Source organism: Myzus persicae, unplaced genomic scaffold (assembly GCF_001856785.1).
Source record: "Myzus persicae strain clone G006 unplaced genomic scaffold, MPER_G0061.0, whole genome shotgun sequence".
In the NCBI taxonomy this organism is placed as follows: Eukaryota; Metazoa; Arthropoda; class Insecta; order Hemiptera; family Aphididae; genus Myzus; species Myzus persicae.
The window spans coordinates 583,208-602,167 of NW_019100703.1; the positions used below are offsets into that span (position 1 = coordinate 583,208).

Genomic DNA, 18,960 nt, shown 5'->3' on the forward strand with positions numbered 1-18,960 from the left:
TGTAATATTTTATTTTATAACTCACTAATTTTCAGAGCCAGCTGATGTTTAAATAAATTATTAATGTTTAATCAAAAATTAAAATGTGATTTATTGTTTTGTTATACCTACTCATATATTATTAATCAACGAGGAATTGTATACATTAACAATCTGAATCAAAATTAAAATATATTAAAAAACTAACTGAACTTATCCATTAGATATTGGTATAAGATCAATAATCCATATATTATAAATATCACTACAAATTTAAGGATTACAAACTATTATTTGTAAAGTGTTGTGCTAAAATAATGTTACATACTATGTTTATTATAAATACTGGTATATTACAATTACATATTATATTATTTTATATGAAATTAAAATAAACTGTTTTTTTGAGACTCGAAAAACCTATTATTTTATAATTAAGATATGTACTTAACCTTGAGTTGTATACCTTTTATTATGATATGATTATTGACTATATTCTATAAGTGTAATATTATCATGTTGATAATATATTTCTCTCAATGGATTGTTTTATACTTAACAAATGAATTAAATAAATAGTTGACGGGTGACAGCACAAATGTAGCGATATCATGGATTCGTAAATATTTAGTAAACGAGTACTCGACAAGGATTGTTTATTTTTAATCACCCAAGCTCGTAAGTTTAAATATATAGATTATCACTAAAAAAATAACTAAAAATAATCAAAGTTTAATGACTTGCCTCGTTATAATAGCTGTTATAAAGTACTTCCTAAGCTCCGTTTAACCCTCATATTTAACAATAATCCGTACAAGCTAAGCTATTTATTATAATGGTTGTCGAGAGATCATTTTGGAAAATAAATCCGTAAAATTTGTTTTAAAAGTTGAATATTATAATATTTCGTACGGCATAATGATTATGACATATTATTATGAATACGCCATAGGATCTCAAACGATGCAAAAAATATAAAAAATATTTTCGTTCGTTATGTTATTCAACACTAAGTCCACATTACACCGTCAGCTGCCACTAAATATTCATTTATTTATTTTTTATACTAGATGGGTAGTCGGACTTCGTTCTTAAAAAAAAGATCGAATACAAAATATGGCGATACGAGTGTTCACAGTATAATACTATACTATAATTATAGCCTCAATTTAGTGAACCACACTTATTGTGAACTTATTCAACCAAGATGGGAAATCCACCTGTGGCGAATTGGATATTGCACTTGATATATTTTCGAACATGATTCAAACTCCACTCTAACTTTCCTGGTACCTCTATGAGCAAATTCTGTAAGTTATGTCAAACTCGATCAGTAGTTTTTTAGTGCCCATGTAGGCTACAAACATACATTTATTTTTATAAACTACCCAAAGAATATAATTTGTGCAAAATTTGGTGACGGTTGGTTCAGTAGTTTTCAAGTCTATAGCTTATTTACCAAACGGTTAGTTAATATTGTGTACAATATAATAATTCAAAAATGTTTGCTACCAACATTTTTGTTAATTTCTACGGTTGGAGAGCGTAAGTGGTGTAAGCTTTTTGTACACAAATTATCGTTTACAGACTGTAGCAGCACATGTGACATACTTATCACTCATACACATATTATGAAAGTTGGAGGACCAGTTAGGTTTAGTAAGTAAAAACGCTCTTTCGCAGATGCAAATATTCCAATTAACAGAAAAGTCGAGTTCGTACAAACTGTTTCAGCCTAGAATAAGTATTAATACAAATGTTATATTCATGCAAAGTCCAATTATTATGACTGTTCGTGGACTCAATAAAGTGTCGGATATTCAACCGCATTGGTGTGACTCATTTTTTCAAGCCTTGTTATCATGTGACGAAAAAAATATATACAAAGTGGAGGAAGTCTGCAATAATATCAATAACCTTAACAAAACATAATATGAATAATGATAAATAATAAATTGTAAAAATCGATGCCTTTTTTATAAATATCAATACAATCTATTATCAAACTATATTAAAAATCAATTTGGCCTTCGACTAAACTTTTACATTCTGAACGGAGTGATGATTAGTACGATATATTGTGCATTTTTATATTTTTGAGATCTATAAATATCTGTAAGAAGAACTTATGAGAAACATTGTATTTCATTTTTAAGCAAAATTATTAATACAATTTAAGTATGCAAATATTCATGATTTTGATAAATGATGTAAACAAATTGAACTTAAGGCACTCAAAAAATAAGGGTGACTGTATATTTTTCAATATTTTTAAACTGCCATATAAACTTTTAGAGTTATGTGGAATCTTGTAATTATACATATTTTTGAATTACAGCAGAGGTTTTAGTTCAAAATTACCTAAATAACTTAAAATTAGTCCAAATATTTTGAACTTAATCTATCACAATATGTAATTATAGAAAATAGTTATTCAAGTAAAAGAAGAATGTTTCAAGTTTCTAAGATTAAAATTATTTTAATATTTAAAAAATAACCAAAACCAATTTTACTATAGACACTTGAAGTTCAAGTTTTCAGAAAATTCGATATTTAAAAAAAAATAACGATTTTTGTTATATTGCTGTAACTCAATAATATTAATTGTTAGGATTTAAAGCTTCTAAGTTATATTTTATTTTATATACACAATAATGATTTTTTAAACATATTAGTTTTACTTAAAAATTGTTTAAGCTATTGCCTATTTACACCACGAACCTATTCACACCGTTATATGGTAAGTCGATATTATCTCAAAATTGAATGAAAATACAGGAATATAATATTATAATTATTGGGTAATTCATTTAATGAAAGCCACTCTTAATTTCTAAAAACACCAACGATTTTCAAAATATTTCTTTTACATAATTTAAAGTTTTGTTTCTAAACTATATTTTTTGAAAAAAATGATACTTTTTACTATTCTTTATTTTTAAAGTTTTTGCTCTTCTGATTAGCAAAATACATTTTTTATTTCATATTCCGAAGGCAAAGGCTGAACAAGTATTTAAAGTTTAGATGACCAGAGTAGCAGACCAATATAATTGTTCAGTGTGCCCCTGTACAAATCCACTCCACTCGTTTTTCGTATGCAATGATTTATTGTTGAATTCAAATTTACGCTTCGATAGTGAACTACTCAATAACGAGGGACCTACATTCGACATGTACCACAAATAACATTTATTGTATCATATATAAATTGAAAAATATACTAAAAAAACATCTAAGAAAACTTCAAAGGTCTATAAATAACACAACAAGAGCTATAGTGTTTTTAAAACTATAGCATGTTTACCAGTAAACGATAATACAAATATTTGTAGAAAAATGCAATTATTTACTTATTTATTTAAATTATAAACGTCCAAGGGCATAATAGAGTAGGTTTATAGCAAGTAGAATAAAATAGGTACCTAACAAAATCACAGATACAAAAATGCAAATTAATGTAAAGTTGTACAAATTTATTAACAGTAACATTTTTGATTTAGAAAGCCGTGTAGAGAGCACAAAAATACATTAAGAAATTACTAATTACATAGATATAAATAAACAATGTAACTACTAGTTAATAGTTATTCTTGTCAAATTGTATTATTGGTAGTTTATTATTAATGTCTTAGACAAGTATTTAACCTGTTTAATCAGTTGAAAAAAATTTAAAATGTTTTTAATTTATTACCCATCATTAACATCCGGTTAACCAAAAGTACAAGAGTTTTTTTTTATTCGGTGGAATGTAAAACGTGGGAGAGGAGTGTAGAGTGATATTAGGGACATAAGGAGGGATCGAAGACAGAATTTCAGGACAGTCTACTTTGGAATATACTAAATACGCAGTACCAACGCAAATCACAATATTGCCTTCTGAATTCTAAAGATTCTATACTAAAATCGGTAGCCATCATTGTCAGTGGTATAGTTCATCTTTGTGACATTGATGTGCCAACTTGCATATAGAAATCGGTTCTAAACTTTTTCTAAAATTTTCTAAGGTAATTTTGATTAGGATTTCAAATCGAAAGCTACCCGCCATTTAAAGAAAGGCCTACGGGGCCTTATCACATCTATTCAATGTTTACAACGTGGTCGATAACGAACATGGATATAATTTTTACGGATACAAATAATTTTTAACGTTATCTCATAAACACGAGTGAAAACGAACATTGGCTCCGATCAAAACGGAGGCCAGTAGCTTCAACCACGGACTAACATAATATATATTAGTAAGATATTTATGATACACCTTAGCCCGTGGCTTCAACCAATAATTACAGGTGCTGTATCCCAGTTATCGGTTATCTGGCTTATTCTGCACATCTAGCACTAATCAGTTGTTGTCGATTGACAAAAACGACGCCATCACATTGTGGCCGCACCATAGTACGAAAAAAAAAAAAAAAAAAAAGTTTATCGATACAATATCACGCGGGGCTACAGCGACCGTCCGGCGCGCAAATGTCGCCATTGCTCACGCCACCTCCCCCTCCCCCTCCCCAAAAACGCGGCCCGATCTCGTGCGTTCAAAACGCGCGATCGCCGTCGAGCAGAGACATAAAATTTCACTCACCGGTGAACGTGTAGAGCGGCGTGAACGGCACGGCCAGCCCGCAGAGCATGATGTCGGACACGGCCAGGTTGACGATGAATATGTTGGTGACGGTGCGCATGTGCTTGTTGGCCCACACGACGTACACGACCAGCACGTTGCCGAACACGCCCAACGTGAATATGAGCAGATAGACGAACGAGAAAGCGGACTGGAAAACGTAGTCCTCGACATATTCCCGCTCGATGGCATCGCTGTAGTTGATGGCGTTCGTGCCGTTGGATTCGGGCCCGGCCGGTATGTATATGGGCGGAAACACGTTGGGCGCGACGTTTTGCAGCGCCTCGAACCCGCCGCCGCCGCCGCCACCCCCGCCGCCGCCGCCGCTGCCGTTGGCCATCTCAGCCGTTTCGGCCGATCACTGTTTTTGCCCCCCCCCTCTGGTTTCACACTCTCGTACAGATTCTAATGCGATGGCGAAATAATATCTCTTCGAGTCCCTCCGCCTCTCCGTCCCCTCGAATATCTATGCTCGGCGATCGGTCGAACCTGACACCGCGGGTTTTTCTGCCACCGCCGATTTCCAGGCGTTTCTTCTACGCGCCATCGTCAATCATTCCGACGACGAATCCGTCTCATGTCTCCGGCCGGACTATCTGTCATCCTGTGAACAATATAATTACGACATTAGTTCTCTCAATCCCTCTCTCTATCTATATATATATATATATATATGTATGTGTGGAGTGTTCGGAGGATTCGGTGGACAACATAATCTTTTGTAATAAAACGAGAAACATTAATTCGGAGAGCAAAAAATAGCTACTTTTACCCCTCGACAACACAGAAAAAGGCAAGTATTGTCGTGCAGTCAAACGCGTAGTTAACGTCCCGAAACAGTTTTTTTTTCTGAGAACAATGTAACAATATATGTGTTATTGTTTATTATTTTAAAACTGAGCTACTAAACTCCTTTCCCCCTCCCACGTGCACACTGGTCGAACTTGGTTAAGTCATTCAATATTCAATTAGCCATAAATGTTACTTAAATTAAATTAATAATATCATTATTAATTAGTTTGGGTATTACACTCGGCATTACTGTAGTAATATGAAAAATAATAACGTCAATACTCACGGTGTTGTACGATTGAGAACGTTTTACCTTTTTAGCAACACGATTGAGAACGATGTCGGCAGATCAAAGAAACAATATTTTGTACCTTAAAATCAAACGATTGAGAAAGATATTTCTAGCGATGTTGCCATTTATCTTAACTTTTAGTAATAATTTTTAGGGCTGGGATTTTGATGCAAAGGCATCTTTTTGTGGTGTTTTGAAACGTTGTTTTGTAAGTATAAAATGTGTAAAATGATATATTTTTTTTTAAAAATACATTTTTTGGGCATTTTTCACAATATGTTCATAAAATGTACGACAATTCATGCGATTAACAAGAGACATTTGGCACACTGTCGACGGTCAATAATAAATTATCATAGCTAGGCTTTTACGCTCAAACTATTGCCGTTATATATACTAATATACCTATATACCATACATATATATATATTTACAAGTTGTCGTCAATAACAACAGCTAGGTCTCATATACTGAATTAGTAACCAATTATAACGTCCAGAACTAAACAAGTAACAATACTAAATACGATAACGAGATGTACACTGTAGGTACGTATCTGCAGATATTCAACTGTAAATAATTATTAATATCGCCAAATTCAGTTGTTTGGTGTACAGTGCGGTAACAACGTAATGTAGTTTAATAGTGTATAATATATGGTGTATAATGGACAACTTTAAAATTATAACTTATATTATATCTTATATAATATATTGTATATTGTATTTTTACTATTTTTATTTTGAACTAATGTGGCAACGTTGCATAAAAGTTAACAGGTAAGAACGTTCTCAATCGTGCTAATGTGCTATTAAAAAAGGTACGGCCGATAAGGACCGTTCTCAATCGTGTTCTACCCCAATACTCAATAGTCAATATCCCCTTCGGTTCATTCTAAGCTCCCCTGTGTGGGCTTGCGCCCCCATCTTGAAATTTAAAATTTTTTGGAAGATGAAATGATAATACAAAACATTTTTTAAACAATATTACGCTTTAAGTATTTACCTATTATTATAATGGTTAATATTTATTTACTTTTAAGTTACCAATTATATTATGATGTGGAATTTAAAATATACAAAACTTGTTTAACATAGATACGTTTTTGGGCTGATTACACGTTTTATGCTTCTGACCAATTTCGCGTAAGGTTTTCGTTGTCATGGTCACTTATTAACAAAATCATATCTATAAAATATTGAAATAAATACCAATTTTTCAACTGGCTTACATATGCGTAATCTCAGTGTAACTTCAATAAAAGTTATCAGTTCATTGGAAGGACCTTACCTACAGGTGGTTATATAGAAATAATTGTACCCGATGACTTATGCCTGCCTTGCGTATTTTAGTCTGGTCTTTTACACGCCAGACATGTTTCATTCCGTACTCAGACTCTCGACATTATCAAATATATTATTTTCAATAAAGGCTTTTATCAAAGTTCTATGGAAAAGAATAATAAGAAAATTCCGAACCCACTCCTTGTTATATTATATTATGTTGTATTCACACAAACACAATATGTGCATATCTATATAATATTAGGTACACCACAGAATCATCACGTGACAAAACTAATGGTATACGCGTAGTAGACAACATCAACTTACGAAAACATCGGTCGTATTTATTTTTAAGCTCATGTAAACACACAATGGCCATACAACACGCAGCGCAGGAAATAATAAGTAAAATCGAATTTTCTTTGTTGTATACTTACATATTATACTAATAATAATCTGTAGACCAATATTGAACAATGCACACAATGCAACGACAAAAATATTGTCTATAACTGAAATAATAATAGTTATAATTTATTCAATTCAATTGACAGTTGTGTATACTATAAATGATACTATAATCGTATACCTACCTACTATTCTACCTTACTTCTGCCTAAACACTAAAATTTTTGCAATAAATTATTACGATAAAATTGCATATGTAAACATGTTAACAGCATGTCAGCATACAATGTACATCGGAAAACATTCGGATGATCACAATGTTATGTTGAATAATTGTGTACTTGGAATGTAAAGTGTGACGTGAAGTTTTCTTCAGAACTTTATCAATATTTGTTCAGTAAGAATAGCTCTTTGTTCGTTTATTTGTAATATTAGGCTTTTGGCATTCCAAAGTATAGGATAAACATTGGCTGAAATATATCTTGAATCTTGATTACCATTCATCAGTTTTGAATTTAATATGTGTATTGATATATTGGTGTAATTAAGATTTTGAAACATTCAAAAGATGATATGAGAATTTAAGAAATAATTCGCATATGAATATGAGAGGTGATGTCGGAGTGAGCTAAAGTTGGATTTAAAGAGTTTACAATAATAATTGATTTGTCATAAAGCATATAAATTAACAGAGTTTTTTTTAAAGTTAGTAGACCGGAATTCATAGTAGTTACATATACTCCTCCATAATTAGCACGATGACACATTGGTGGAAGAATCTAAGATTTTCAACACATGATCAGACGCATTTGAAGAGTTTCAATCAATATAACGAATGCATTTTGAAGGGTAGTTACAGTAGGATTTAGTGTGATAAGTCATTGAAAATTAAGTCATTGTAAGCAGTATATGTTTGATTAATGACACGGTTTCTTCTGTTTTGATTTTAGTATAGTATAAAAAAATGTGTAGTGAGATTGTCATAGTTTTTGAGGACAGGTACAAGTCAATAAAAAGAAAATGGACAATTAGAGTAATCCATCTAAATCTTTATACATGAAAAACGATTTGGAATGAAGACTGTCAGTCATAAGTCTGTAACATTTATATTATTTTGTATTTATAATGCTTTTATAATAATTTATTTTACCAATACAGTTTAAATTATTATAATATTTTGAACATTTCATTGGACGCCGGGCCGAATTAAGGTTTTTGCCGCCCATAGGCTGAAATAAATTTACCGCCTAATTTACATAGGCATTGATATTTTACTAATATCTCAACGTAGTTTTTGGGTCACACCGAAAAAAATTTGCCACCCTAGGCTTTAGCCTACACAGCCCAAGATTGGAAGTAACATATAATAATATTGTTGTCTTTCAGATGATTTACAAACAGAATACTGAATAACTAAAATCGTTATTATTTAAATGTTATACAATTTTGTCAATATTTTAACTTAAAATGTGTATGAAAAAAATATTTGAAATAGAAATGCTTAGATTGTGAGTTTCAGTAAAAACTGCTATATGAGAAATTTTAGAATATATGTTCAGCCTAAGTAAAAAATATTGAACATTTCGAATGTCTGCATAAAATGGTTTAAAAAAAAAATTATGCCATGTACAATATACATAGAAAACACTACTATAAATATTTGAGTTATAATTTCAAGGTCCTACGGTAATTGGTTTCTGAATTTAAATGTTGTCAAATATTGCAGGGTTTGAGTAAAAGTTATCCGTTTTGAACCTCTCTCTCATACACAATGACAATGTCATGAGGCTTTTTGATCGAGAAATAATAACAAGACTAATTGTAAGCTATTTATTTCAGTATTCAGTATACCGTAGAAATTTGAGAATAGCTGGTCTAAATATTTTAAAAAGTCCATCGAGTAGAATTTAGTAAATAATAATATACGCAATGTAGAAAAGTTTCAAACTCTATAAATAATATTACAAAATAACTAGGATCTTCATTTTATGTTAAACTATTAATGTTATGCTTACTTTTTGATATTTTTAGGTTGCTTCAGGAACAGTATATGAATAACATTGTATTAAATACCTATCCTACATTTTCAAAAAAACAGCTATTAAAATAACATTTAAAATATTATGAATTTTATACTATTGAATGGTTTTTAGGTAATTAATTTTCGTGACTTTATTTTGAACCATATTATAAAAACATATGCAAAAGTATTTTTGATATTTTCTAATCTCATTAAGAACAACTTACTAGGAACATAGTATCACATTTTTAAAACCCGAAAAAACAATTGCATTATAAATAGCAATAAAAAAAAATCAAATTACTTCATTAATAAAAAAAAACATATAAATGTTTAAAATTTACAAACGCCTCTACATAACAGAAAAATAGCCAAAATATTTGAATTGTCATTCTATATTTTATAATGTGTAGATAATGATAATGTAAATATTTGATGAAAATGTCAAGTCTATACGGTAGTTTATTTATGAATTAAAAAAAAATACGTAATCAAATTTATCATATATTTGTTTTGTATTAATTCAAACGAAAAAAAAACGATTTTTGGTTAATTTTGTTGTAATTTAAAAATATTATTTATATGGACTTTAAACATTTTATAATTATGCACATTATTATTTACTTCACGCAATGAAATATAATGTATCGAATCAAAATATTTATAATAATACAAATCTATGAAGAACCATCATATATCATTCAAGGATCATTTATCATATCAGGAATAATGCACATGAAAAGCGTTATATTTATATTTTGGTTTTGGTAGCTTGTTTTATTATATAAGAATAAAAAGCAAATGAGTAGCAATTTTTCTACAGCGGTTGGAAGTTTCTGGATCAAAGTGGGGGGGGGGCGGGGCAACTACATGCACATAAGTATCACTTTAATGGATGTGTAAAATTTTAATTCAATGATATGCCATAATAATGTGAGTTATAAGACATCACGAAAACCTCTATTTCTAAGAATATTTTAATATATATAAATTCGATTGAACTAATTTTTACAAAAAAATAAATTAAATACTAGCCTAACTAAATAATAGCCACAATAATATCATATCAAATATAATTATAATATTTATTGTTAATTTATAATTTAAAGTGAATATTGCATACCTTCGAACGTTGAAAATGATATGATGGTACTTTATAGATTTTTATTATTTTAAATATTTTGATTAAATACATTATATTTCATTTCAAATCTTAAATACTTCATAGTAGATGCTAGCAAACAAATAACAATTTTTTTAAAGTGGTTGGAAGTTCCTGGGTTAGAGTAGGGGGGCTAACTTCACTCACGTGTGATACAGTATTTGTCTATTCTAGAACTTACTGAGTCTTCAATTTTTCGTTACGCGTGTTATGTTAGTACGTTGATTACATTTAAACCATTTAAACCATTTACTAATTTATTTATTCCTAGCCCCCATATTCAATAATATTATAATAAATGATTTGTGAAGAAAAAGTGATTTTTTTTCACTTGTTCAACTTAGGTTAATGTATGAATGCTACTTTATTATCATAATCATCATTACAAACAATCAATATTGTTGTTTGGTGTTCATATTTGCACCAGCGAAGTGGGTACCTATATTTATTTAATTTGTTCTTTGAATGACTGCTTTAATTTTTTTTTTCAAATGAAACAAAATATTATGTAAACATATTTTTGACACCCACTATAAGTGCAGCAGAGCGAGTTTCACTGTTTTTTTTTTTTATTTGAACCTTCATTGTAACGAACTATACGTATTACGATTTTCAATTTTGTATCACATCTGGACTGAACACTTAAAAAGACATATTTGATGGTAATTTACTTTATTAATATTCGTGGCTTTCGAGGAGTCATTTCTTTCTCATGCCCAACTACATTTCACCATATGCAAATTTAATATAGATTTCGTATAACCTCTTGTACAATTATAACATGTGTACTAGCATTTGTTTGCTATGAGAGTATTACTATAGTAGGAGGTAGGAGGTACCTATAATATAGTAGTTATTATAATACATTACCTAAACGGTTCCTGCTGTCACGAACACGCGCACGTTTCGCAGTGTATTTATATAAATAGGCAACGTAAAATATTTCCTCGGCAAAAATGTCCGATAAATAAAAACGTGCGTAGGAAAACATTTGTAAAGTTCAACACGACGGACCGCCATCAACTGTTCTCTAGAGGTCGAGACGACTGTACCTTTATCCGGGAGAGTTTCTAATATAAAAGACGTAATAAATATTATTGTTACGGCTCCAGTACGCCTTTCTATATTATATATATTTATAGACGTACACGCGTACGGTAGCGAATAAGTCATCTGGCCGGTTGGTTTTCCTAAAGAATTTCTAATTTCTGGATTCTTGGTGCACTGCAAATATTTCCTAACCACTATATCAATATATATATATATATATGTACACATATACGAGTATACTACGCGTACACTGTGCAGTGTGCGACAAGATCTCCAACAGACTATGATATTTATTAATATATAAAACATTGAACATACCTACATATATATATATATTATAAACCTATAATTAACTTATTTTTTATAGGTACACATTAGTACCTACACAATGTGTTTTTTCGCTTAATAACCTTGGACGGATTCGAAAAGAAGCATTCCGTTACAATATCTCGATTATATTTAACGATACACAACGTAGACTTTACGATTTCCACACATTTTCCGGGATCATAATAATTTATTTCAACTTACATAATAATTATACTCTTTAAGACTCCATCTATCCGTTTGTTCGTATGATATCATAGGTAAATTTTCAGGATTTAAAAATAGCAATTTCATCAAAAAATGCGACGCGCTATTTCAGGTGTCATAACACGTTTGGGCACTGTAATCTATAATACATATCGTATATTGAGTGGATATTTTATGTACGTACATTAAGTATATTATATAGATTTTTTATGTACGCATAAAGATTTTGAAAAAGAGCCCACATTGCAATAGAAGAATCGTTTCAGAGTTTCCGACTGTTCAAATATTGTCTGTCAATTTAATTTGATTCAAAGATTGTAACGTGAAACGCAGTCAAGGAATCATTTACTTAATTAAAATAAATAGAATAGAAATAACAAGTAATACGTTTTGTATGTATAAAAACGAATGTTTGATCCAGAGTTATTTTCACCTGAGCAAGTTCATTTTAATTTTATTGAACTAATTTATGCAGCTCATATACAGATAATACGCCAAACACATATACTGATTATATTTTAGAAAATTATCTTAATGAATAATACCAATTTTACCAAAATACTTAGGCGCAAAAGCTCTGACGAATAACGCTAGGACACACTCATACTATCATAGCTTTTGATTGAAAATATATTATTTTATCACGTGTGTGTATATTATTTGGACTCGGCTAGTAAATTGGACGTGGTCAGCGGAAACGTTTGCTTAAAAAGTTAACCTAACCTATCGGGAGCCATTTGAGGTTGTTTCTATACAGTCGTTTTTAAATCGTTTCTAACTTATTTTATTTTCTTACCAGCGAACAGTTTCTATTCATATATGTTTTAGTTGTTACTTCTTATACTTATATACACCGCGGTAGTATGATAAAAAAAAAGCACTACGCTCCCGCCAGCAAGTTGCAGCCGGATGAAACAGCTTCGTCAGGCTTTCCGAATCGACGCAGGAATTCAATTAAAAAATATATCGACGTATTCGATCGTCAACAACCGTCGTGTAAATAAAATACTCGTTTTTTATCTCGGTAATTTAGCACAGCACAAGCGACTGTTGTTTCAACTATAGAGCATATATATATATATACATACCTATTATTTTCTCATCGGTTCTATAACAATATTTACAATTGTAATTGTATTTATTATGTGTACCTATAAATTTTAAAATTTAACACACTCATAATTGTAATATCATATAATATTATAAAATATAATTAAACGTCATCACAAAAACCCTCTGGGTTGGAGGAATATTTTTGTTTTCAAACTCATCAAATGGTTTTAAAGATATCATCTAAGCCCCAGCTAAGAATGGGTGCGATAAATTATCATAATAAAATCCAGGTCGAATCTGTCGCTAGTCCAATAACCGAATTTATGAGTAGATTTATAAGTTATGACATGCAACTGATAATACCTAATTTAACAATAGAAAATACTGCCACGTGCAAAACATCGACAGAGTAGCTAGTTTATCGTATCATAATTCAAAGGTACTTCTGATACCATAATAATTAATAATATATTATGTGTGACTTGGTAATTACTAATTTGAATACTTATACTTATTATTTTGTTAATTATATTTATCGATTGTATTTTATGTACTAAATATTTATATTTTAAAAAATTGGTGATCCTCTCTGCAACTATAAATAAACTAACAACCTCTTGAAACAAAATATAGGTAATAATAAACACGATATTAAACTCATCAATGCTTGACCCTGCAGTATTGTCGCAGAGTCTTAGAGAATGAATTAAATGTATTCGAACCACATTCAGCTAACGTAATAAAAACGACATTTCTTGAAAAATAATCAACAATCATTGATTCCCTCAATATTGTATCCAATCACTATCAAAGACGTAAACTATTAACTAAACTCAATAAAATGAACTGTTCTCAAATCGTCGGCCTCTGAAATATACTACGACCTAACTATTTATACTTACGTGACACCGTCCCCCATGCAATAATGACTGTCTCATTTCATTAAAATGCGTGAAATCCGACAAAATTAAAGTCATTGGCCACTGATACACCCTTCGTGAGTTATCCAGGAAGTTATATGTGGTTACCATAAGTCTCAGAAATGAGCAATTGGCCATAAAGACATGTCACATGGTTTCTCAATGGTCTAAGAGAACACCGCACTATATCTATTGCGGAGTGCATATTAAAATCAAACAAATTTTCACCGACCTACATTAGGGAGAGAGAAACTTCAAAGCTCCCTTAATTACTGACTGAACCACTCAACCGGGACTCCGAACTATCTCTACCACCATGAAATTTACGATCGCCGAAAATGTACTCACCATCATTTGTATCGTGTCATTATATTTGAATTTTACATTTTTAAACGTTGTAATTAATATTTAAATAAATATCTGTTTATCACTCCCAAATTTAATGTCCATAACTGCGATCGAAAGTATCTTAATTTAAAAAAAAATTATATATTGGACATTGGTGACCAAATATCGAATGATAATAATTTATTACATAGCTATATATTATTATAGATAGGTATACTGAACGGAATTTACTAAGATTGCATGCGTAACAAATTATAAAATTGGATCACTTATAAAGTTATAAACATGGACATGGCTTTGTAGCTTCGTATATTAATTAACGGCCTATAATTTTTTTATTTTAATATAATAATATAGTTTTCAGTTAACTATTGGCATATACGTTTTATAGATTCGATATAATATGTTCAATAATATTTATAACATCATGAATGGATCTTCACTTACACGATATATTGTTTGGATTCATTATAAGATACATAAATGAATACCACGATTGGAATATAAACAACAAACAGCGAAAGGATGTAATTCATAAGAAGAAATTAAAAGGAAGCCAACTGAAAGAGAAGAGAGGAGAATTGCTGCATGCCTGCATACCAATCATTGAATTGAAACATACAGAAGATTTATAATATGAAATCCAGGGTGAATATTTATTATCATGAATAGGCCCAGTATATTAGTAAATAGATGTCGTTGGATTTTGTTTTTTTTTTTTTAATTTCAAGAACAGATACTGATAATTTATAAAAGAAAATGTAAAATGGTTAAGGAAAAAATTATTTAAAACTTTTTTATTTTTCTTTAACATTCTCTGGTTCAATATAAAAGATTGAACTAGTATATAATTCAATCAGTTAATGAAAAAAAGTACTAGGTTCGAATCCATTACTTTGAACTTTCTAGAAAGCGTTTTTATTTATTTTTTTTATTAGGTATCAAAAATGTATAAAAAAATACTATGTCTATCAAAGTCAATAACTGTTTGACCATTAAGTTAGATGCTCTAATTGAATTATATTTTTTAATAACGCAGTTTTGATTATTACTACCTACAATTACAATGACAAGACCGTTTTCACAAGAGACATAACAGTTGCACCTACACTTATTGCATATGTTAATATTTTATTTGTTAGCTTTTAAAAATAAAACAAAAACCAAATTACATTCAAAATAATAATTACTAATTATTGTAGTATAATATGTTCCATAATTAATAAAAATGAAATTTTGATAGCATTATGAGCTTTTTGGTCAAAAGTGTTTAGTCTCTACGTCACGCAATCATACTTGTGTGAATGAAATATTTTTGATAATTTTTTGATTGATTTTAAAAGTATGACTTATACCATTTCAACGAGAAATTGTGTTATGAGGAAATGTTATTAAAAAACCGTATTTAACTAATTTTCCTCAATATATGAACAATATTATGAACCAATACCTTTTTGGACTAATCAGTCGTACATAAAATATATGTAACACATAGGTAATATGTATTATGTATACCCTTCATTTCAAGTATATACTTGTACTTTAACGTTTATAATTTCAACGAACGGCAAAATTCTTTATTTCCAGTCTGATTTTCTCCCCGTCACTGCAAGTGCAGGTTTTTATCCGGCAAAAAAGAGCAGAAAAAATCCCGCGATTACGATTTAGGGAGTAATCTAGACGACACTGTGATATGTAAAAGCATCTGAAATATACGGTCTTGGAAATAATTAAAGCGTAAATAAGATAGCTACTTAAATCGAGTTTTTGGCACTATCGCATAGTTTGGCTACAGTATACCAACGGTACATATACATATACATACCTATACACATTTATAAATATATATACATATCTATACACACATATATATATAAATATATAATGCATTAAGCCCTGCGTGAAAATCTCCGAAGACGCAGTGCTATGCAATCGTGGAGCGGGTGCCGCCGCGATCGCTGAGAGACTTTGAGACGATTTTCAATTCCCGGAACCGTTCCTTTTTGGCAACAAAATGAACCTGGTTATGGTTTCTGTCTGTGTGCGTGAATGCGTGTGTGGGTGGGTGTGTGCGCACTATAATACTGTACATATTATACGGTATGACGATATTATAATAATAGTATATATATACGTAAGTTTCTCTTCAAAGGGATCTTCTCCGTCACCACACGGCCGCCGGATAAGTACACCTAATTAAAACACTGGAGCAGCACCGTATCATTTTATACGGCCCGATGATATTATTATATTAAAATACCGAACCCTTAGTCGTTTTTAATTAACCCGAATACAGCTGCCACCACGTCCCATTAGTATATACATTTATACAATTTATAAGAAGGCCCTTTATGTAAATTCCCATCGCAAACCACTTTTCTAGTGTCTGATTGCAAATGGTAAACTATTCATTATAATATTATTATTTTGTCAACGTGACCGGCCTGGTACGGCCTGCATAGAAGACGGTATTGCACCTACCAATATTGGTTTTTAATAGCATTTACCAGATGCGCTGCGCGTACGCTGAGTCTTGTTGTTGTTTTAAAATGTACCTGCCGATGCGCACCACAACAAATCATATAACTATTATTTGGGACCTACATAACGATTCAAAAGTCACTGGACCTTGAGGCGATAATATTATTGCAGTTATGAATAATATGGACGATAATTGGATGTTTGACTGTAAGTTTGTAACAACAAATCATGACAGAGCAGTACTCTGTATAAGCCATGGAATGATTACTGCTTAAAACCAAAACTGACGATTATGCGTATTACGTATTATCTCTAATTTATGTATCATGGGTGTTGTGCAGATTTTTCGAAAAGCGTCCTAGTTTCATTTGCTCTTTTTGATAACATATTTCTCAGTCGATAAATCGAGCGATGTTTAAAAAAAAAAACGTGCATACTGTGCACGATAATAGAATCTGTAATAATATCTCGTCTTATCGCTAAAATCATACACCCAAGGAAAATCCATTTCGAAATAACTCTATGTACAACTGTAATTATGCAGGGACAAGTAGGCATATAATTATGATATTTGTCTCAATCTGCGGAAAAAATACGCAGCAGATGTTTGTTCGTATTAATAAATTATATTGTTCACTTGACACAACAACAGTGATGTTCGATCACGTGTTATTACGGGCAAAATAACGTCATTATTACACGTGGAGACCATCATGGCTATATTTAACTCGAGTTCGGGTGTAAACGAACCGTAGCGCCGTTAAACCGCCGGTCGGAGATTCTGGTTTGGACCATTTGGTACTCACCGATGACGAGAAGTGAGTGTATCTTCGTCTGTAATCGACTACACTCATCGCAATATTATTGTTATTTTTACATTTACATCGTAATACATTAGGTTTAATATTCTAAATAATAGCGCGTGATGTAACGGTGAGACGGGTGGTTTCAATTATTAACGGTTGTATTTTGAAACGAAATTCCTGCGTCGATGGTTATCGTGGCAGCAGTCTTGCCAAAACAAAAATTGAACAAAAAACGAAGATCTCCAAACCCTGCTTTTCTGCTGTATTTCTAACGGACGGAACGAGCAGGTATTACGATGTGTATACATAATATTATTATAACGGACGTGACAAAAATAACAAACGCTGCGAGAAAAACGCACATATCCCGTGTCACCGTCGTCGCCCGTGTTGACCGACCACGGACGAACATAAAATATAGCTCGAGACGACACGTTTCCGTGTGTACATAATATTATGTAATAATCAAAATATATATATACCTACTAGCTCCTCGTTCGAGTATATATATTGTAAATGGCGTGTGTGCGTAAGGGCTATGGTATGTGGTGTCGGAAATATGAACGCTGTTTGGGTTGTTTTTTTTTTTTTTTTTCGGAAACCATCAAATATATAAACGCATTGGGACCGGAAGAGTTAAGAGGATTTCGTCGGCTTTGTCGAAACGGTCGAGCGAGAACGGTCGAGGGTCGGCGCCCTTAATATATATATATATATAGGAGGTATGCGATACGCACACGTCGAGGATTTCTATGCGTAAATAATAATAATATGGACACCTATATATATATATATACATATATAATATTACATCGTAAAGCATATATAGATGTATTTGCTTATTTTTTAACGCTCGGCCAAAACTGCACAGTAGAGGTCTGCGCATAATTTCGTCCGTATAATATAACATAAACACAGTTCCCGTGGGTAGGCATGTGGGGCGTGTGATACGTGCACCGCGGTCGAGAGAATGTCCTACGCGCCGCCGTCCAATATCATATACATATACGTAACAGAATAAAAGCTGAAAGTCCGGAACGGGGTGCTAGTCGTCACAGACCGATGACTCGAGTATTTTGCTCTTTTGGCCAAGACTTTCAATGAGCCACGGCGCTAACCGGAACGAAACGGAAATGAAAGTATAAAAAAGAGAACGCGCCACGAGTGCTCCCGACGATCGATATCATCGTCAGTCCAGTGCTCGATAG

General features: G+C 31.4%; 1 protein-coding gene across 3 annotated transcripts in view; it reads right to left on the minus strand.

The window, feature by feature from the left end:
* LOC111042529 (neuropeptide Y receptor type 2-like) overlaps window positions 1-18,960 on the minus strand; it is a 156,359-nt gene that overhangs the window by 114,781 nt on the left and 22,618 nt on the right. For all 3 annotated transcript variants that reach the window (XR_002605462.1, XM_022327157.1, XM_022327158.1), the window contains exon 2: window positions 4,562-5,204. Coding sequence is in view for 2 of the 3 variants with exons in the window: in XM_022327157.1 (XP_022182849.1) it covers window positions 4,562-4,940 (379 nt within the window). In the remaining variant the exon portion in view is untranslated. The remainder of the gene's footprint in view (window positions 1-4,561; window positions 5,205-18,960) is intronic.